This window comes from Schistocerca cancellata, chromosome 7, assembly GCF_023864275.1.
Source record: "Schistocerca cancellata isolate TAMUIC-IGC-003103 chromosome 7, iqSchCanc2.1, whole genome shotgun sequence".
In the NCBI taxonomy this organism is placed as follows: domain Eukaryota; kingdom Metazoa; phylum Arthropoda; class Insecta; order Orthoptera; family Acrididae; genus Schistocerca; species Schistocerca cancellata.
The window spans coordinates 577,807,444-577,830,429 of NC_064632.1; the positions used below are offsets into that span (position 1 = coordinate 577,807,444).

Here is a 22,986-nt window from a genome sequence, read left to right on the forward strand (position 1 = left end):
CAAACTGTTGAGTGGGCCTGTTGTCTTACACAGCTTATAGGCTTATGATTAGTGTTTTCTATCATACCAGGATCACACTGTTCAGAATATAATTGTGTTTACTGAAGGTTCTATTCCTGACTTGGGTTTCATGTGTCCAAATCTTGTGTTGGGAGCAAACTATATACAATGACAATGAAGAAATTTACTACTATAAGCAGAGTGTTTAAAAAATGATAACTTGTAACATGCTTAGATTACCCTCCTGAAATGTTATAGTTGTGGTGACAGACTGACCTGTAGCTCAGTCCAAGTGCTACATTAGGTTGAAAGGTAACAATTTGGTTAAGAGCTGGTGAGGCCAACAGATGTGAAAGCCAAATGGGGGTTATGGTAACAGACCAACCAGTAGTGTAATCTAATTTTTATGTCCATGCTATATTAAAAAGATGCTTTGGGGGCATCCCATATGTAATTTTTACAATGTTTGTGATGTGCCAAGCAATTTTAATGCAGTTGCACACCAATTGACCCACTGTAACTACCCTGCGCTCCTTAATGGAAAACATGAAAACCCACAACTACACAGGCTGATTAACTCCAAATTATAAAAAAGGACTCCACAAATAGTGCATATGTAAGTTCCAGAAAAAACTCAGGAGCCTAATACAAAGCTGAGATAACAATTTCCAAATAGTATTGCAAGAAAATTTTAAATAAAATCAGAAACAATGGAATAGAAACTAAAACTGGTAATACCAGAGGTTGAAAATACCGCTTCCGTTGTTAAATTCCTTTCAACGTCTGGTATAATGCTCAGTTGTGGATGTTCATCCAACATGATTGTTAAAACTAATTATGTTAACTACGAATAATGACATTCCTGATCTCCTCCTACTATACACACAATATAACTTGGTCTTCTTTGGGATTGCAGTAATCGGTTGAAACTGGATGACTTCAGCCCATTATGGATTGTTTCTATCGGTTGCCAACCTTAGCTGGGACAGTGCAGCATACCACAGGGATATTTTGTTGTAGAAGTACCTGCAAAGGCAGTGTTGTTTCCAATGTTCTGCTTGGAGTTGGCAGGAATTTCTAGCTAGGTGAGGGCAAGAAAAACGTCTTAAACTGTAGGCCTACCTGATAACATTCACTTGTGGGTTTTTAGAAATACCACTGACATAGCTCAAAGTTTTTAAGAATGTCCTATCAATATCAATTTTGCAAAAAAGTGGTTAGAGTCTGATGACATCCTCCACCACAGTTTAACTCTTTTGTGAAATGGTGCCTAGTATACATACACTGTAACACTATTTTATCTTAAAATATATGCATAAGCGGTACTATATACTGCAATAAATAAACGAATGGCTGGGAAGAAATAAAAAAAAATGAAGCACTGCACAACTATAGTATTTTTAGTAAATAATAGTGATATGCAACAGTCTTTCATACAATGTTATACCTAATCTGGACAAGATTGATCACTTCATTTATTCAGGAATTCCCATCGGACAAAAAAATGGATTTCATTTTCGCAACATTCAATGGTGTTGATGTAACTCACGAACACAGAGAAAGTTTTCTTTTGTGAGAAAAAAAGTGATTTTGAATGAAACAAGTTTTTCCTGAAAGAAATCTTTGTTTTTTTCTGATACAATGTACAAAGAACAAAAAAGTGACACCTAATGATTCTTCCAGCGAACGAATTATTGGTAGTCAATCTAATGCAATGAGAATTGTAAAGCCTGTTGACTAAATAAAAACTTTTGACAGAATGCTGTTTACTGCTACATGGTCAAACTTTTTAGCGTTGAAAACGCTATCTGGACAAATCTGTTCATACATGATAATTATCATACCAGTTATATTACGTGTGTTTATTACATACAATTTCTTAGTTCGAGCATATTCCTCCAATTAACACCACCATTCTTAGGCCTTACCAAACAAATAAACAGCACTACAGCAGCATGACATGGGACACGCATTTCAAAGCACTTCTGTAAGAAAACACCGATATTCCTAATCTATTTTCATTTACGTTGCACATGGTCAGAGTAAAGATGGCGGCGAATGTGCCCGTTGTTGCAGGTAATGGTGATACTTTTTTCGTATACTGCCTACGTGTGAGTCTAACAGAATGAACAAACTTTTTCTTGGTACACCATTTTTCACACTAATTGGTATCTGAAACGACAGGGCTGGTCAAAGACACGTAGCACAATAATTTGTATTCGTGAATCCCGTGCTGCTGTTGTCACCATACGTAAGGGTGAAATAGATTTTATGGAATAGTATAAGACACCGAGGGTAAAGAAGTTGACTCAGTTGATAAACACGTTACGGGAATTTTGACTACGAGGGCCTCTTTATTGTAGAGTTACTTTTGCAACTGTGCGAATCTAGGTTATGCGAGAGCATGTTTCTTTTCGTTTTTTACCGGCATTTATGTCTATCCAGGAAGTTCATTAGTGTAAACCATAATATTTTGCTAAACTAGACAACTCTCGCTTTACCTAGATTGTTGGCAGACACGCGTGTTTTACGCAGAGTTTGATTTTGTGTTTGACAGTTCGGGGATCAACGGGCATTTCAATCAGTTTGGGTCCACCCAGTTATGATCTTGTCTCATCGTTTGCAAGAGAGGACAGCAAAACATGCAGGACTATGGCATTCGATCCAACTGGAAAATACTTTGCCTGGGCGAACGGAACATGGTGAGTGAAGAGATGTTTGTTTTAAATCGCGGCGCTGCTACCAACGTTTCTAGTGTTGTACTCTGCGTTTGTGAATAGTTTTATGTAATGCTATTGCAATAATTCTAACATTTTTGCATCCATTGGAAAATTACGTTTATGGACCAGTATGATCAATTACAATCCACTATTTACAGTCGCAGTAATGCTATCGGACCTCATGAGTCTAGTTTTCCCCATCTTTAAATAACAAGGGATTGTTTTAAAAAAATGCCCCTTTGCATCTGAAAAACTACTGATGTATTACAGTGCAACAGCCATATGTCATATGTTTATCCTATCCTCCCAACATGTTAGCTGCACTAAAAGATCTAATACATGTGATATTTTTGGCTGGAATATTTAGCGTACTGAACTGGCCATTTACTTGAGGGCACCAACTGTAAATAACATTCTTTTTTCAGCGGCTGACACTTCTTTAAGATCTCTTCTATAAACCACCAATGCTGAAGAAATTTTGCCAGGAACTGTGTTGAAATAAATTTCTTCTCATCCTTGGTCACACAAATTGCATGAGAACCAGTTTTACTTTAACCAGAGTGTTGTCCTCCTCATTTTCAAGAGTTACTATGTAATGTATCCAGATCAAATAATGTTTGCTTAATAAGAAGTTAAAACCAGATATGATACAATTTTGACCACAAGCCTGAAAAACAGGATTTAATACATTTATTTGCAAGATGGTCAATGTGTTTCCCTTAAGCAGCATGCGTAACCTTTGTACCTGTGTTGAATACCATAGGGATCTTCGTTGTTATGGAACTTGTGACATCATCAAATATTGACAGTAGGCCTATCATATTTGTGAATGAATGCATGTGATTAAATATGTAATGTGAAGATACTGGGGATAAAGAGGAATGTTTGATACTAGTTGTCAGCTTTGGTCAGTGCCATAGGAAGCATGCGACAAATGCTGTAAACAGCGTAGCGATCGTGGCATCATATCAGTGGATATAAAAATGGGTGCAGCTAAAGGTCATACTGTCACCGTAGCCATGGATTTTTTCCCCCCGCCTTTGCTAGCTTCCCCAACTAACAACTGAACTTTCAAAACACAAACCAAAAGGTGATACCACAGCAATTGTTGACATTAAATCACTGGTCAAAGCCAACAATTAGTATCGAATTTTACTATTGATCTGACACTTTCAAGGGGGAAGAAATTTTCCTGCAGAAAATTTGAGCTGTTTTCCATTAGAGAGATATAGAGTGAGTTGTTTGTAAAATGTCATGGAATTCCTGATGAGAATATTGCAACTATGCTTATTCATCTGTGAAATATGAAATGTCTCAAATTACTAGGTAATAGTAGTTACTGTAGGTGGTTTTTGGTTCTTCAATATAAGTAAACGACATAAAATAGAGGAGCTAGAGCTTCATATTTTCTAAGTGGTTTTATTAATGTCTGTTGCTGCTGTACTGACTGATATTTCATTAAATGGATTCTTAGAGGGGCCTTCACTTATCTTGGTTACTTATGAAATATGTAGATGTATTGTTGCCACAGTACTTTGCTTCTGATTAAAATTACTTATCTTAACACTACTTTTGTTGCACACGAACAGAAACAACAACAACACCCTATCATGAATGTGCATATATTTTAACAACTATGTTGCCAAGGAAAGCATAAACAAAAGTAAAAGACTAATTAATGCATTATGTGTCAATACTTGTAGCAGAATTTGCATTTTACAGTGTCAGCTACCCAGCCACATACAACTACCCCCTTAAAAACAATGTACAGGTATTTCTTTGGGAAATGCACTATGCAACCAGAATGGTTACTTTGTTGGATTGGTTGATGACACTCTGCAGTTTTAACGGCTGAAGCCGGCTGTTTACTTGAAGTTAATGTGGGCTTAATGGGATCTGTATTCTTCGCCAGGAAGTCTGGCTTCAATCTGTATGTGGATACGGCCTTCTGACCAAGAAGTGTTTCAACAACGAAGTGCTTTTCAGGGCATGTATCAAATATGGTCCATCCTAGATAGATGGGGCAGGTGTCCTCTGTGTATCATGTGTTACAAATACTTTGAAGAGGTAGTAATTTCAGGGTGGATTAAGGCAATTTTGTAGCATGATCTGAACCTGTATCAGTTTAAATAATGCAGTCTGCTGCATCAACTTGAAAATGAAAGGTGTAATGTTCACAACCCACTGGTGTAGGATTAAAGAAACAATTGGAAGATCTCATATAAAGATGTGAAACAAATACTAACAAAGAGATAGAGGGGCTGGCCAGTACTTACCTCAGCTCAGTACAGCCGATAGATACACATAAAACAGAACCGAAAATTTACATTCCTAGCTTTCGGAACAAATGTTCCTTCAACAGGGAGGAGAGAGGGGAAAGAAAGGGAAGAAGGGAAAGGAGATTCAGTTACTCACAACCCAGGCTATGAAGCAACAGGGAAAGGAAAATAGGGAGGGTAGCAAGGATGGAGGCATGGTTGTCAGAGGGAAGCCAAAGATATTCTACTGTAAGTACTGTGCCAGCTTCAAACCAAAGAGGATGCATACAGAAGTAAAGAGGTATATAGTGTAAAGATAAACACAACTATGTAGGATGAAAAGATGCGTGAATGGCTAAAGAGGAAAGGGAAAGAGGAGAAGACTGAAGAGTAAATGGGAGTGAGGTTGTTTAACGTAGGTTCAGTCCAGGGGGATGGCAGGATGAAAGGATGTGTTGGAGTGCAAGTTCCCATCTCCGCAGTTCAGAGGGACTGGTGTTGGGTGGGAGAAGCCAAATGGCACATACGGTGTAGCAGGTTCCTAGGTCCCTAGAACTATGCTGGAGGGCATGCTTCGCTACTGGGTATTGGGCATCTCCTAGGCGGACAGTTCGTCTGTGTCCGTTCATGCGCTCAGCCAGTTTAGTTGTTGTCATGCCGATGTAAAAGGCTGTGCAGTGCAGGCATGTCAGTTGATAAATGACGTGTAGTTTCACACGTGGCCCTGCCTTGAATTGTGTACGTTTTACCAGTAGCGGGGCTGGAGTAGGTGGTTGTGGGGGGATGCATGGGGCAGGTTTTGCAGCGGGGTCGGTTACAGGGGTAGGAACCGCTGGGTAGAGAAGGTAGTCTGGGAATATTGTAGGGTTTAACAAGGATGTTACGGAGGTTAGGGGGGCGACGAAAGGCAACTCTGGGTGGTGTGGGGAGAATTTTGTCAAGGGATGATCTCATTTCAGGGGTTGACTTGAGAAAGTCATATCCGTGGCGGAGTAATTTGTTGATGTTTTCGAGGCCAGGATAATATTGGGTGACAAGGGGGATGCTTCTGTGTGGTCTGGGGGTAGGAACATTGTTGTTGGACGGGGAGGAATGTATTGCTCTGGAGATCTGTTTGTGGACAAGGTCTGCAGGATAGTTGCGGGAGAGGAAAGCACTGGTCAGGTTATTGGTGTAATTGTTGAGGGATTCATCACATCGGCATGACAACAACTAAACTGGCTGAGCGCATGAACGGACACAGACGAACTGTCCGCCTAGGAGATGCCCAATACCCAGTAGCGAAGCATGCCCTCCAGCATAGTTCTAGGGACCTAGGAACCTGCTACACCGTATGTGCCATTTGGCTTCTCCCACCCAACACCAGTCCCTCTGAACTGCGGAGATGGGAACTTGCACTCCAACACATCCTTTCATCCCGCCATCCCCCTGGACTGAACCTACGTTAAACAACCTCACTCCCATTTACTCTTCAGTCTTCTCCTCTTTCCCTTTCCTCTTTAGCCATTCACGCATCTTTTCATCCTACATAGTTGTGTTTATCTTTGACTCCATCCTTGCTACCCTCCCTATTTTCCTTTCCCTGTTGCTTCATAGCCTGGGTTGTGAGTAACTGAATCTCCTTTCCCTTCTTCTCTTTCTTTCCCCTCTCTCCTCCCTGTTGAAGGAACATTTGTTCCGAAAGCTAGGAATGTAAATTTTCGGTTCTGTTTTGTGTGTATCTATCGGCTGTACTGAGCTGAGGTAAGTACTGGCCAGCCCCTCTATCTCTTTGTTAGTATTTGAAACAATTGGAAGCCTTGTTGTCATGCTGTAAGTCATTTCTGCAGCAATGGAGTTATATTCTGGAATCAAATAAGCATGGAGACCCATTAAAATCAGACACTTGATGTTGCCTTAAGGCTACGATGTTAATGTTCAACTTAACCATCTGATGCTGGAGGTAAACGTTGATTTTGATGAGGAGTAGGCCTAGGGGTTTGTGAGGTGAGCGAACAGCTGACAGTCTCTGTCATCCTCTGTTGGTGGTGGTGGTTTTTAGGACTCCAAAATGAGCAAACCACAATGATAAGAGTGCAGTCAACATTTTCTGCAGAGAAGTTCTCTGGCCCATATGTAAGCCTGTCAATCACTGTTAAGAGATACACAGAGCACTGAGAGCAAGATAGTGGCCTCACCACACCAACGTGGGCATGCAGGAAGTAATTGTTAACTTCACAGGAAGCAATGTTTGTATCATAAGAAACTTTTGCTCATTAGCAGCAAATACATGTTTTTGCCCACAACTTTACATATTTTTTCAGTGAATCCCAAATGAAGCACTGTGTAATCCAGTCCACTGTGCGTCTGATGCCAGTATCAGTAAACTCGTGTAGTACATGGAAGACTTGTTGGTATGTTAGAACAACATGTGGTCTGAATTTACCTGTGGAATTATCAGAAAGTAGCTGCGACCCATCAGGTGAAAAATATTGTTAAAATGGTAAAGAATATTTCTGGATCATTGCCTTCTGCCATATCAGTGTCTTCATAAAGGCAAATGTTAATGACTTATGGTCTACATCTACAGTCTACAAACTACTATGAAGTGCATGGGAGGGAGTACATTCCCTTGTACGAAGGGCTTTTTCTTGTCCCATTTATGTATGGGTAGCAGAAAGAATGGCTGTTTAAATGCTCTTGTGTGTGCTATAATTAATCTAATCTTGTCCTCATTATCCTTGAGTGACGTGTAGGGGGGTTGTAGTGTATTTCTAAAAGTTAACATTTAAAGCTAGTTATTGTAACTTTGTATGTAGGCTTTCTTGGACTAGTTTGTCAGTGCATGCCAGTTCAATTTCTTCAGCATCACTGTAACTCTCTCCCATGGGTAAACCAAACCTGTGACAATTTGTGCTGATCTTCTCTGTATACGTTCAGTATCACCTGTTAGTCCTATTTGGCAGGGTTCCACACACTTGAGCAATATTCTAGGCTGTGTCACATGAGTGATTTGTAAGCAATCTCCTTTGTTGACTGATTGCATTTCCCTGGTATACTACCAATAAATCTAAGTCTGCTACCAGTTTACCCATGACAAACACACAGGTATTTGGAAGAATTTATTGATTACAACTGTGGCTTGTTCATACCATAGGCATAGGATACTACTGTTTTTGTTTCTGGAATGCACCATTTTACATTTCTGAACGTTTAAAGCATGTTGCCAATCTGTGCACAGCTTTGAAATCTTACCAAGATCTGACAAAATATATATGCAGCTTCTTTTTGAGTGTACTTGATTGCAGATAACTTCATCATGTGATAAAAATCTGAGGTTACTATTAATATTGTTTGAAGGTCATTAATGTACCCTGTGAACAGCTGTGGACCCAACTTCCTCGGGGGACATTCAAAGTTAAATGTACATCTGTCAATGAATCTCCATCCAAGATAACTTGCTCCAACCTCCTACCAAAAAATCTACAATCCAGTCACAGATTCCGCTTGATACACCATACAATTGTACTTTTGATACTAAGTACAAGTGTGGTACTAAGTCAAATGCTTTTTGAAAATCGAGGAATATGGCAGCTACCTGACTGCCTTGATCCATGGCTTTCCGTACGTCATGTGAGAAAAGTGCGAGTTGGGTTTCACATGATTCACGTTTCCGAAATCTATTAGTTGGTGTTGGAGGAGGCCATGCTTTGGAGATAATTCATTATATTGGAGCTCAGAATATGTTCTAAGATTTTACAACAAATCAGTGTTGAGGATTTTAAACAAGGGTGATGATTCTTCTGGAAAACCTGGAATTGGTTTACATTTTAGCAAGAAGAAACAGGGAAGTCTCAGGGAATTTCAAGAATTCATAAAATCTCAGGGAGTTGTGTGTTTTTAACCTAACAGTGTAGTTTAATGTTGTTGAGCTTTACAAGTCACAAGTTTTAAAATACTAAAAATGTGTGTCAATTGTTTGAATATTAGTTCATATAAATTATATTATTATTAATTATTATTATTACAGGATTAATCAATACAAAAATTAATTGATAATGTCTTGTTCTGTTCCTGTTATCCTCCGCCAAACCTCTTTATCTAGTGCATCTGTCTGATTTCTGAGGCTCCACTTTAGATTCTTGAGCTTGTGGAAGTTGCCCCCTGCAGGTCAGGGGGTTAGAATAGGCCCAAGGTATGTTGTATGAGGCGACTAAAAGGAGTTTGACACATTTTGGCCTTTGTGTGATGGTCCCCTATAGGCTTTGACCTCCATTCTTCAAAATTTTCCTGAAGAGCGAGCCAATTGGGGAAGGGCGCCTTATGAGGTGCATCGTGTCCATCGTGCATTGAGATCTTTAGCTCAGTTTCTCATCGTCGCATTGCAGCCTTGCCCATTCTCCATCTCTTGGGCAAGGACTCCTTCCTGGGTGCGTTTTCCATCATGCACTATGCTGTGTCGATTTCTGCATCGACGATGACCATGCACTTCTTTGCACCTGATATCCAGCACGGTAGCCAGTCTGTTGTGGTGGGGCTGCCATGTACCCTGGTGGTTGTAGCTCCCTGACCACTCAGGGATCGCTCTGCTGATGCCTGCGCTGTTAACTCCCCAAGTATGCCAAGGGGTAGATGCCCATACCCCTGGGGCATCGGGACTCCCGGCAATGGCAATCCTGCCAGGTGGCCTTTGCTGCGGCTGGGTGGCACACGTGGGGAGGGCCCCTGGTCGAAGTGGATGGCATCAGGGCAGATGACACACGATGAAACATAGTCCATCATCTCTTGCTGGTGATGAAACACCAGCAGTCTCTAAGCGATCACGAGCTCAATTTAGCACACAGAAGTACGACCCCAAATCGTTCCCCTCCCTGGCCACACCATGGGAGGAATGTCAGGCTAAGGATGGCAACAGATCTTATTTGCACCGGTACCTTGTATGTTTGAGAGTTGATGGGGAATCTTTCATGACGATGAAGCTTCAGTTTTTTGTTGAGCATTTAGAGGACAAGTTCGGGGAGGTGGAAGGCTTGTCCAAAATGAGACCTGGGTCAGTCTTGATCAAAACAGCATCCTCTGCCCAGTCACAGGAGTTACTCGCTTGTGACAAGCTGGGGGATGTTTCCGTAACCATCACATCCCATAAGAGCTTAAATATGATCCAGCTTAAATATGATCATATTTCACAGAGACCTTCTTTTGCAGTCCAACGATGAGCTGCATGCCAATTTAGAACGAATTGGTATACATTTCATGCAGCGTGTCCTCTGGGGTCTGAAGGATAATCAGGTCGCCACCGGTGCCTTCATCTTGACCTTTGAGGGTGATACATTACCCGAGATGGTCAAGGTGATGGTCTACTGATGTGATGTAAAGCCCTATATCCCTCCTCCGATGTGGCGCTTTGTGTTGGAAGTTCATCCAAATGTCTTCCCTCTGTACTTCCAGCGTCACATGCTGAGATTGCGGACGCTCATTATGACCCAATACTCCATGTGCCCTGCCTCCCATCTGTGTCAACTGCGGAAAGCACCATTCGCCTTGCTGGCCTGACTGCAGGATTCTCCAGAAGGAAAGGAAAATTATGGAGTACAAGACCCTGGACAGACTGACCTACACTGAGGCAAAGAGAAAATTTGAATGCCTACATCCTGTGTGTATGACATCATCTTACGCCGCTGCTACAACAGTTCTGGCACCATCAGCTCCGCCAGCCCAGGTCACCTCTCAGAGCCGGAAGACTACAACTGGCCCCTTGATGGTGGGGGGGGGGGGGGCATTTTCCTCCCTGTTGCTCCTGCTCCACTTACTTCGGGAGCAACACCCCGACCCCCTCCCATCAGGGATGTCCGTCCCCACTTCTAAGCCAGAGAAATGTAAGTCTTATTTGGCTTCTCTCGCTAGGAAGGGGTCCCTTGGGTCATTCCCTTCCCAGGTTTCTTCTAGTGGGAAAGACGACACCCGCCAATAGCCGAAGAGCCCAAAAGCAGCTGGTCATAGGGCTTCACGCTCATCCTCAGTCCTGGAGACTGACCCAGTGAAGTTCTTCCAGCCAGGAGTAGCGATAGAATTCCATAAAAGAAAATTGCGGTGGCACCCATACCTCTGTTACCTACAATCTCTGTGGCTGAGGATGGGGTGGAGAATTTGGCATCCGCTGATGACCTAGAACTCTCCAGACCCTCAGACACAATGGATATAGACTGCTCAGGCAATAAATCGGTGGCAGCAGGTGACTCTTAGGTGTAAACTGCCTCATTGAATGTTCCATGCCTTCCCAGTCTCACGATGTCATCCTCCTGTGGAATTGTGGTGTTTCTTCCACCGCCTGGTTGAGCTATGGCAACTGTTATGCTTTACACCTGCTATCTGCATTGCCCTCCAGGAAACCTGGTTCTCAGCAATGCGGACCCCTGTCCTCCGCTGCTATAAGGGATATTACAGGAACTGTAGTGACTATAATTGAGTGTCAGGTGGAGTTTGCATTTATGTCCTAAACTTGGTCTGTAGTGAACATGTGCCCCTCTTGAAGCTGTGGCTGTCAGAATAAGGATGATGCAGGAAATAACTGTCTGCAATGTATATCTTCCTCCAGATGGTGCAGTACCCCTGAATGTGTTAGCTGCACAGATTGATCAACTCCCTAAACCTTTCCTACTTCTGGGAGATTTTAATGCCCATAACCCCTTGTGGGGTGGTACCATGCTTACTGGCCGAGGCAGAGATGTTGAAACTTTACTGTCTCAGTTCGACCTCTGCCTCTTAAATACAGGGGCCGTCACACATTTCAGTGCAGCTCATGGTAGTTACTCGGCCATTGATTTATCAATTTGCAGCCCAGGACTTGTCCCATCTATCCACTGGAGAGCACATGACGACCCGTGTGGTAGTGACCACTTCCCCATCTTCCTGTCACTGCCCCAGTGTCAGCTGCCCAGACGCCTGCCCAGATGGGCTTTGAACAAGACGGACTTTAACCTCGCTGTCACCGCTGAATCTCTCCCACATGGTAACATTGATGTGATGGTTGAGCAGGTGACTAGCACAATTGTTTCTGCAGCAGAAAATGCGATCTCTCACTCTTTAGGGTGCCAGAGGCGTAAGGCAGTCCCTTGGTGGTTGCTGGAAGTGACTGAAGTAATTAAGCAGCGTCGGCAAGCTCTACAGTGGCATAAGCGGCACGGTTCCCTGGAGCACCTCATAGTCTTTAAACGGCTTCATGCCCGTGTTTGCTACCTTATCAAACACTGGAAGAAGGAGTGTTGGGAGAGATACGTCTCCACCATTGGGTGCCACACGTCACCTTGCCAAGTCTGGGCAAAAATCAAATGTCTTTTCAGGTACCAGGCCCCAACCGCTGTCCCCCGTGTTACCATAAATGGTGTGTTATGTACCGACGCAAACGCAATTGCCGAGCACTTAGCTCGAGCCACTGTGTCGGAGAATTAACCCCCAGCCTTTCGCACACTCAAAGGGAAGCTGGAAGGGAACGTCCTCTCATTCACTACACGCTGCCCCATTTACAGAGTGGGAACTCCTCAGTGCCCTTGCACATTGCCCCGACATAGCCCCTGGGCCTGATGGCATCCACAGCCAGATGATTGAAGGTATCTCATCTGACTACAACCGACGTCTCGTCATCTTCAACCGGATCTAGTGCAATGGTGTCTTTCCATCACAATGGCGGGAGAGCACCATCATTCCAGTGCTCAAACCCATTAAAAACCTGTTTGATGTGGATAGCTATCGACCCATCAGCCCCAACAACATTCTCTGTAAGCTCCTGGAACGTATGGTATGTCGGCGGTTGGGTTGGGTTCTGGAGTCACGTGGCTTGCTGGCTCCATGTCAGGGCGGCTACCGCCAGGGTCGCTCTGCTACTGGTAATCCTGTGTCCATTGAGTCTGCCATCCGAACAGCCTTTTCCAGATGGCAACACCTGATTGCCGTCTTTTTTGACTTATGTAAAGCATACGACACGACTTGGCGACATCATATCCTTGCCACATTGTATGAGAGGGGTCTCCAGGGACCACTCCTGATTTTTATCCAAAACTTCCTGTCGCTCCGTACTTTCCGTGTCCAAGTTGGTGACTCTCATAGTTCATCCATATCGAGGAGAATAAGAGTCCTGCAGGGCTCTGTATTGAGTGTCTATCTATTTTTAGTGGCCATTAACAGTCTAGCAGCAGCTGTCGGGCACTCCGTCTCACCTTCTCTATATGCAGACGACTTCTGCATTTCGTACTGCTGCTCCAGTACTGTTGTTGCTGAGCGGCACCTCCAGGCGAGCCATCCACAAGGCGCAGTCATGGGGTCTAGCCCATGGCTTCCAGTTTTCAACTCTAAAGTCGTGTGCCATGTGTTTCTGTCGGCGCCGTACCGTTCATCCGGAACCTGCACTTTACCTTAATGACAATCCACTCACTGTAGTGGAGACGTATCAATTCCTAGGACTGGTTTTCAATGCTCGATTAACTTGGCTCCCTCATCTTTGTCAGCTTAAGCGGAAGTGCTGGCAGCACCTCAATGCACTCCGTTGCCTGAGCTGTACGCTGCTGCAGCTCTACAGAGCCCTTGTCCAATCATGAATTGACTATGGAAGTGTGGTTGATAGTTTGGCAGTGCCTTCAGCATTGCATTTACTTGACCCTGTGCACCACTGTGGGGTTCAATTACTGACAGGAGCTTTTAGGATGAGTCCGGTGACCGGTGTACTGGTGGAGGCTGGTGTCCCTCCACTGCAGATCAGACGTGCGCAACTGCTCGCTAGTTACGCTGCACACATTCATAGTTCCCCTGAGCATCCGAATTGCCGTCTCCTTTTCCCATCCGCGGCAGTCCATCTCCCGCATCGGCGGCCCAGTTCGGGGCTAACGATTGCGGTTTGTGTGCACTCCCTTCTCGCCAAACTGGAGTCCTTCCCTTTACCACTTCTATTTGCGATCCATTCATGCATGCCTCCATGGTGTATGCCTCGGCCGCAGCTTCATCTGGATCTTTTGCATGGCCCTAAGGACTCCATTAACCCCGACCCTCTCCACACCTCTTCCTCTCAATTCGTGATGTGTTCCGGGGCCCTGAAGTGGTTTACATCGACGGCTCAATGACTGATGGTCACATTGGCTTTGCATATGTTCATGGAGGACGTATTGAGCAGCACTCCTTGCCAGATGGCTGCAGTGGTTTCACTACAGAGCTGGCGGACATATCTCTTGCTCTCGAATACATCCGCTCATGCCCTGGCGAGTCATTTCTCCTGTTTACTGACTCATTGAGCAGCCTACAAGCTATCGACCTGTGCTACCCTTGCCACCTTCTGGTAGCGTCCATTCAGGAGTCCATCTAGGCCCTAGAATAGTCCCGCCATTCCATGGTGTTTGTGTGGACCCCAGGACATGTCGGAATCCCCGGCAACGAACTTACCGACAGGCTGGCCAAACAGGTGACACAGAAACCGCTTCTGGAGATACGCATCTCTGAAGCTGACCTGCGTTCTGTCTTATACTGCAGGTTTTTCCGGCTTTGGGAGATGGAATGGCATAACAGCACGCACAACAAATTGCGTGTCGTTAAGGAGACTATGAATGTGTGGAAGTCTTCCATGCAGGCCTCTTGCAGGGAATCAGTTGCCCTCTGCCGGCTCTGCATTGGCCATACGTGGCTAATGCATGGTTACCTACTACATTGCGAGGACCCACTTCAGTGTCGCTGTGTCTCCCAAATGACAGTCGTCCAGCTCTTGCTGGACTGTCCACTTTTAGCTGCTCTGCGGCAGACTTTTAACTTTCCCAGCATCCTGCCTTCAGTGTTGGGCGACAATGCCTCCACAGCAGCTTTAGTTTTATGTTTTATGCGTTAGAGTGGGTTTTATACTTCTATGTAGGTTTTTGCGCTTGTTCTTTGCCTCTCTGTGTCCTCCACCCAAGTGCTTTTAGGGTGGAGGTTTTAATGTGTTGCAGAGTGGCTGGCTTTCCCTTTTTATTCTCGTGGTTGGCCAGCCACTGTAATCTGCTCTCATGTTTTACTCTCTTCTGTTTCTAGCATCTCTCTGTTGTTTTCTTGTCCTCTTTTGTTCCTTTTAGTGTTCATTGCCTTCCCTTCGTTCTTGTGGCTTTTCCTTTGTTTCCGTTTTGTGCTATATGTTTTGTCTGTTTTATTTCACACTTGTGGTATTGTTTTATTGGGAACAAGGGACCGATGACCTCATAGTTTGGTCCCTTCTCCCACCTTTAAACCAACAAACCAACCAACCTTGTGGAAGTTTTCTGTGGATAATGGGGCGTTGGCCCATTGACCCAACCCCCAACTAGAAGGCAGTGTCCCTTGTGAGGGAATATAAATTATCAATGTGTAAGAACTCCAGTTAAACTACAGGCTACTGCCAAGAGGAAAGAAAAGTCACTGTGATATGCCTACTCCCCACTCACCCATCCACCTATAATTTCTCCATAGCTGGAATTCTCAGGAATTTACTATTATTATTATTTCTATTTTTCTCAAACCTTAGGTCTGGTTAAAAATGGAAAGTGACGCGGACCTTCATCAAGCGTGACTTCCTTTTAACTGTATGGTATATGTTACATTGTATTTATATCTAAAAAGAAAGATGATGAGACTTACCAAACAAAAGCGCTGGCAGGTCGATAGAAACGCAAACAAACACAAACATACAAACAAAATTCTAGCTTTCGCAACCAACGGTTGCCTCGTCAGGAAAGAGGGAAGGAGAGGGAAAGACAAAAGGATTTGGGTTTTAAGGGAGAGGGTAAGGAGTCATTCCAATCCCGGGAGCGGAAAGACTTACCTTAGGGGGAAAAAAGGACAGGTATACACTCGCGCGCGCACACACACACACACATATCCATCCGCATATACACAGACACAAGCAGACATTTGTAAAGGCAAAGAGTTTGGGCAGAGATGTCAGTCGGGGCGGAAGTACAGAGGCAAAGATGAAAGACAGGTGAGGTATGAGCGGCGGCAAATTGAAATTAGAAATTAGCGGAGATTGAGGCCTGGCGGATAGCGAGAAGAGAGGATATGCTGAAGGGCAAGTTCCCATCTCCGGAGTTCTGACAGGTTGGTGTTAGTGGGAAGTATCCAGATAACCCGGACGGTGTAACACTGTGCCAAGATGTGCTGGCCGTGCACCAAGGCATGTTTAGCCACAGGGTGATCCTCATTACCAACAAACACTGTCTGCCTGTGTCCATTCATCGGCCAGCACATCTTGGCACAGTGTTACACCGTCCGGGTTATCTGGATACTTCCCACTAACACCAACCTGTCAGAACTCCGGAGATGGGAACTTGCCCTTCAGCATATCCTCTCTTCTCGCTATCCGCCAGGCCTCAATCTCTGCTAATTTCTAATTTCAATTTGCCGCCGCTCATACCTCACCTGTCTTTCATCTTTGCCTCTGTACTTCCGCCCCGACTGACATCTCTGCCCAAACTCTTTGCCTTTACAAATGTCTGCTTGTGTCTGTGTATATGCGGATGTATATGCGGATGGATATGTGTGTGTGTGCGAGTGTATACCTGTCCTTTTTTCCCCCTAAGGTAAGTCTTTCCGCTCCCGGGATTGGAATGACTCCTTACCCTCTCCCTTAAAACCCAAATCCTTTTGTCTTTCCCTCTCCTCCCCTCTTTCCTGACGAGGCAACCGTTGGTTGCGAAAGCTAGAATTTTGTGTGTATGTTTGTGTTTGTTTGTGTGTCTATCGACCTGCCAGCGCTTTTGTTTGGTAAGTCTCATCATCTTTCTTTTTAGATATATTTTTCCCACGTGGAATGTTTCCCTCTATTATATTCATTACATTGTATTTAGGAACTTTCGGGTTATTGAACATGTATCAATAATTACGGATTTCTGTAGTTGTATATATACGTTTGGATGTAGCTGTATTGCATTGATGTACTGGTGGATATTGTGTGGTATGACTCCTGTAGTTGATAGTATAATCGGTATAATGTCAACTTTATCCTGATGCCACATGTCCTTGTCTTCCTCAGCCAGTTGGATGTATTTTTCAATTTTTTCTCCTGTTTTCTTCTGTATATTTGTTGTATTGGGTATGGATATTTCGATTAGTTGTGTTAATTTCTTCTTTTTATTGGTGAGTATGATGTCAGGTTTGTTATGTGGTGTTGTTTTATCTGTTATAATGGTTCTGTTCCAGTATAATTTGTATTCATTATTCTCCAGTGCATTTTGTGGTGCATACTTGTATGTGGGAACGTGTTGTTTTATTAGTTTATGTTTTATGGCAAGTTGTTGATGTATTATTTTTGCTACATTTTCATGTCTTCTGGGGTATTCTGTATTTGCTAGTATTGTACATCCACTTGTGATGTGATCTACTGTTTCTATTTGTTGTTTGCAAAGTCTGCATTTATCTGTTGTGGTATTGGGATCTTTAATAATATGCTTGCTGTAATATCTGGTGTTTATTGTTTGATCCTGTATTGCAATCATGAATCCTTCCGTCTCACTGTATATATTGCCTTTTCTTAGCCATGTGTTGGATGCGTCTTGATCGATGTGTGGCTGTGTTAGATGATACAGGTGCTTGCCATGTAGTGTTTTCTTTTTCCAATTTACTTTCTTCGTATCTGTTGATGTTTTGTGATCTAAAGGGTTGTAGAAGTGGTTATGAAATTGCAGTGGTGTAGCCGATGTATTTATATGATTGATTGCTTTGTGTATTTTGCTAGTTTCTGCTCATTCTAGAAAGAATTTTCTTAAATTGTCTACCTGTCCATAATGTAAGTTTCTTATGTCGATGAATCCCCTTCCTCCTTCCTTTCTGCTTAATGTGAATCTTTCTGTTGCTGAATGTATGTGATGTATTCTATATTTGTGGCATTGTGAACATGTAAGTGTATTGAGTGCTTCTAGGTCTGTGTTACTCCATTTCACTACTCCAAATGAGTAGGTCAATATTGGTATAGCATAAGTATTTATAGCTTTTGTCTTGTTTCTTGCTGTCAATTCTGTTTTCAATATTTTTGTTAGTCTTTGTCTATATTTTTCTTTTAGTTCTTCTTTAATATTTGTATTATCTATTCCTATTTTTTGTCTGTATCCTAGATATTTATAGGCATCTGTTTTTTCCATCGCTTCTATGGAGTCACTGTGGTTATTCAATATGTAATCTTGTTGTTTAGTGTGTTTTCCCTTGACTATGCTATTTTTCTTACATTTGTCTGTTCCAAAAGCCATATTTATATCATTGCTGAATACTTCTGTTATCTTTAGTAATTGGTTGAGTTGTTGATTGGTTGCTGACAGTAGTTTTAGATCATCCATGTATAGCAAATGTGTGATTTTGTGTGGGTATGTTCCAGTAATATTATATCCATAATTTGTATTATTTCGCATGTTGGATAGTGGGTTCAGAGCAAGACAGAACCAGAAAGGACTTAATGAGTCTTCTCGGTATATTCCACGCTTAATCTGTATTGGCTGTGATGTGATATTATCTGAATTTGTTTGGATATTAAGTGTGGTTTCCCAGTTTTTCATTACTATGTTTAGGAACTGTATCAATTTAGGATCTACTTTGTATATTTCCAATATCTGTAGTAACCATGAGTGGGGTACACTATCAAAAGCTTTTTGGTAATCAATGTATGCGTAGTGTAGCGACCTTTGTTTAGTTTTAGCTTGATATGTCACCTCTGTATCTATTATCAGTTGCTCTTTACATCCTTGTGCTCCTTTGCAGCAGCCTTTTTGTTCTTCATTTATAATTTTGTTCTGTGTTGTATGTGTCATTAATTTCTGTGTAATGACTGAAGTTAATATTTTGTAGATTGTTGGTAGGCATGTTATGGGGCGATATTTAGCTGGGTTTGCTGCGTCTGCTTGATCTTTAGGTTTCAGATAGGTTATTCCATGTGTAAGTATATCAGGGAATGCGTATGGGTCTGCAATGTAACTGTTAAATAATTTAATGAATATAATAGAGGGAAACATTCCACGTGGAAAAAATATATCTAAAAAGAAAGATGATGAGACTTACCAAACAAAAGCACTGGCAGGTCGATAGACACACACACAAACCCACAAAATTCTGGCTTTCGCAACCAACGGTTGCCTCGTCAGGAAAGAGGGAAGGAGAGGGAAAGATGAAAGGATTTGGGTTTTAAGGGAGAGGGTAAGGAGTCATTCCAATCCCGGGAGCGGAAAGACTTACCTTAGGGGGGAAAAAGTACAGGTATACACTCACACACACACACACACACACACACACACACACACACACACACACACCCATTCCATCCGCATATACACAGACACAAGCAGACATTTGTAAAGGCAAAGAGTTTGGGCAGAGATGCCCAAACTCTTTGCCTTTACAAATGTCTGCTTGTGTCTGTGTATATGCGGATGGATATGTGTGTGTGTGCGAGTGTATACCTGTCCTTTTTTCCCCCTAAGGTAAGTCTTTCCGCTCCCGGGATTGGAATGACTCCTTACCCTCTCCCTTAAAACCCAAATCCTTTCATCTTTCCCTCTCCTTCCCTCTTTCCTGACGAGGCAACCGTTGGTTGCGAAAGCTAGAATTTTCTAATTGCACATTATTTTGTTCCAGTATTTGTTGTACTTGTTTGATGTTTTCTAATTCTGACTGGGGTATCCTGTTATTTTTTATTATTACACGGATCTGATCAGCTAGTCGTCGTTCTGTTGAAAATTTTAATTCCGGGTATCGGGTAATAAATGTTGTGTATACTTGTGATCTGTATCCAGTTGTGTTGGTTCGTAGGTTTGTTGCTTGGTAATAACAGAACATGAGGTGTCGATTAACTTCATCGGACCATCTCATCCTCTGTCTTTGTTTTCCTTCTAGGGTGGTTGCAGGAAGCATATCCTGCAAAACACCTCTATTTGGATTTAAATCATTTTCCAGTTGGCTAGCAGTGTCGTTACCATTGTGGGCGGGCATAGGGTTCAAGCGTCGTCCCCGACCATGACGGCGCTTATCCGAGGCTTCTTTAGTTCTGTCCTGAACCAAGTAATCACACTAAAAGGGGGATTAGCCCTATAAGTGGTTTGTTCTTTTTGTCGCCTTTTATGACTGGCAGAACATACTGGAGGCCTATTCTTTTCCCGGGCCTCCACGGGGTTTATTATTATTATTATTATTATTATTATTATTTTTCCTTAGTTTGGGTAGCCACCTTGTTGGACAGTAGTTTTGTGGATCACTTCTACTACCCTTCTTGTAGATAAGTGTGATCTGCACTCTTCTTCCAGCTGCTGGGCAGGGTTTTGGTTAGAGGGATCTACGATAAATTATAGTTGACAAAGGGGCTAGCCCAGATTCAAACTGGGTACAGAATCTGACAGGGATTCCAGCACGCACTGGGACTTCGTTCAGTGTCAGTTATTTCATCTGTTTCTCAACAGCACTGACACTTATATCTATTTCACTCATCTTTGCAGTGGAACGAAATTTAAATTGGTGTAATAGTCCTAAGTTCTCCTTTGTAAAAGAACCTTTGAAAACATAGTTTGTGAATAGTGTGAATTCTCTGCCCTCTAGAAGATAAAGTGTTTGACTACCGAATAGGCTGCCACCTAGTTAGTTTCATGTCCTATGGATCATTTGCACAATAAATTGTGATGATGTGGAATGAGTCATTTTACATCACGTCGCAGATTAATTTGTATATGTAGATATGTGGTGAACATTTATGAGTGTTTATAAATTGCAAAAGTCATGGTAGCTATCTTTTGTCTCAAAAAATGGTAACAAATTAAAAAATTATGAAATATGCGAACAGAAGGTCAGTCAGTATTTAAATATTACATGTAGGGAGATGGAGGAACACACACACCGCCATAAAGATAAGAAAAAGTCGCAAAAATCGTTTGTCATTGCTAACATGCTACACTGTCAATTGCAACAGCACACCTTAGTACATTACAAAGAACGCACATTCCATGGCATTAGGAGTCTCCCCAAGAGTCCAAAGTAACATAACATGATGTGATGCTAGTTGGCAGCCCTTTCCAGGAGAATGAAGTGTGAAGAGATACCACAGTGTGATTTCAGCAGCCATTCAGGATGGATGTTACCCAACTTGAATAGTACTCTTACATAAAGACTGCAGCTCACCATGGAAGGAATGCGTGACAGTGACACAAGGAGCTTACGGAAGTGGTAGGAAATGCCATTCTACGTACCAAATGGTTGCTCGATGGGTAGGTCCATTCAAGCACGGCAGAGCTGCAAGGGCCTATCTGCACCGGTTCGGGTGGCCTGTCGGTGTGCGTACAGACTGTGTTCGTACCCAGGTCGTCCAGTGCTTGGAGAATGACGGAAGGTGGGCGTTGGAAGAATTACTGTGCCGTACTGGTATTAAGAAGACAACAATCTATAGGATTTTATGCAACGAGCCACATATGCATTAAGTTGCTGCTAAGTGGGTGCCTCGTGCACTAAGTGAAATGGGAAAGTGGACACATTATGGATCTTGTAGTGTTCATCTAGCACATTACGAGACAAGGGAGACAATATGCTTACGAGAATTATTGCCATAGATGAATTTTTTGCCAGTGCCTATTCGCCATAACTGAAATGCCAGTCTGCAGATTGGCGTCTTCCACGCTCACCATGCACGCATAAATTTTGTCGCAATTCTTCTCCTGTCAGATTAATGTTCATCATAGCCTTTGATGTTCGAGGAGTGTTTTTGTGCCATTTCATGCTACATGGACAAACTGTTAATGTACTGTACCACTGTTGCACATTCCTGCAATGACGCCTACAAACTGCTGTTTAGGAGAAGCTTCTTGAACATATACACAATGCATTATGACCTCATACCAAAACTGAAAGAATCAAACATGTGAAGACATTTCCAGAGCAATGACGCTTGAGATCTGACGATTCACTCATGGTAACATTTACATATGAACTAATCTTCCACACAGGTCAGAATTTTTTAATTAATTACCATTTTTGAGACAAAAGATAGCTGCCGTGAAGTTGCAAATTATGTGCAACATACTTCATGAGGGAATAAATGTACTGTCAAGCAGTAGCCAAAATTCCCACCTCCTTAAGTAGAGATTTAAAGGATGATTGTGAGTGAGCACTATAAATTATTATTAAGGCACATTTTGGAACAATTCACATTTTATTTTAGATAAAATTTCAGTGAAACTCTTAAAGAAAAATACAAATGGTTAAGGGGTTTCTTCTCACAAGTTCTTCATTAGCTTTTTGGATGATTTGTCGGCTGTATCAGTCCTTGTAAGAGGATCAGTCCATATGACATCAACCAGTAGTCTGGTTCTTGACATCTTAGATTTTGATAATTTTTATGTACATTTGTAGTGGTAATTGTTCACATGAAAAATCTCATATTGAAGTTTTTTGGACCTCTCATTCTGGAATTACTTTTTAAAACCTCCAAAATTATTTATAAAATTCGTATAATTTTATTCTGTTTCTTGTAAGCTTTAAAAATTTGTGCTAATTGGCGATATTCATAAGAAACTTGAATTTTTCCAGATTAAATTATTTTTAATTTCAAAATCTGTATTTTTTTTTTGTTTTGGGAAAAAAGTGTGTTTTATTCGTTAATGCGTACACCAGATTTCCTGATGGTGTTCCAAAGGGAACATATTAAAATAAATTTCATTTTACTGGTAAGTGCAGCACCTGATACATATCCTGTAGGACTTTGGACTTGTTATTGCGGTGTATGATGACAAAAACCAAGTAAGGGTGTCAAATTATAACTTTTTATTTAGTGACAATCAGTTCATTCCATTATTACAACTACATTTAAATTTAAATTCACAGTTGACTTTCCCATGTTAACCGTGAACATATTTTAACACCAACATTGGCTCCATATGAAACTTCTATGCACAATGACAGTAAAATATTATAAGAAAGTATAGGAATATAGCATTCAGTCGCAATCCCGTAGGGTTTTTATTATTTGTGCATATCCAGATTTCAACTGTACATAGCCATCTTTAGTGCATTTGAGTGAGTTATAA

General features: G+C 42.2%; 1 protein-coding gene across 1 annotated transcript in view; it reads left to right on the forward strand.

The window, feature by feature from the left end:
* The first annotated feature begins 2,012 nt into the window (after nt 1-2,012).
* The window catches only part of LOC126091853 (eukaryotic translation initiation factor 2A), a 189,465-nt gene continuing 168,491 nt past the window's right edge, over nt 2,013-22,986 (forward strand). The window contains exons 1-2 of the mRNA XM_049907118.1: nt 2,013-2,076; nt 2,558-2,702. Of these exons, the coding sequence (XP_049763075.1) occupies nt 2,034-2,076; nt 2,558-2,702 (188 nt within the window). The 5' untranslated portion in view covers nt 2,013-2,033. The remainder of the gene's footprint in view (nt 2,077-2,557; nt 2,703-22,986) is intronic.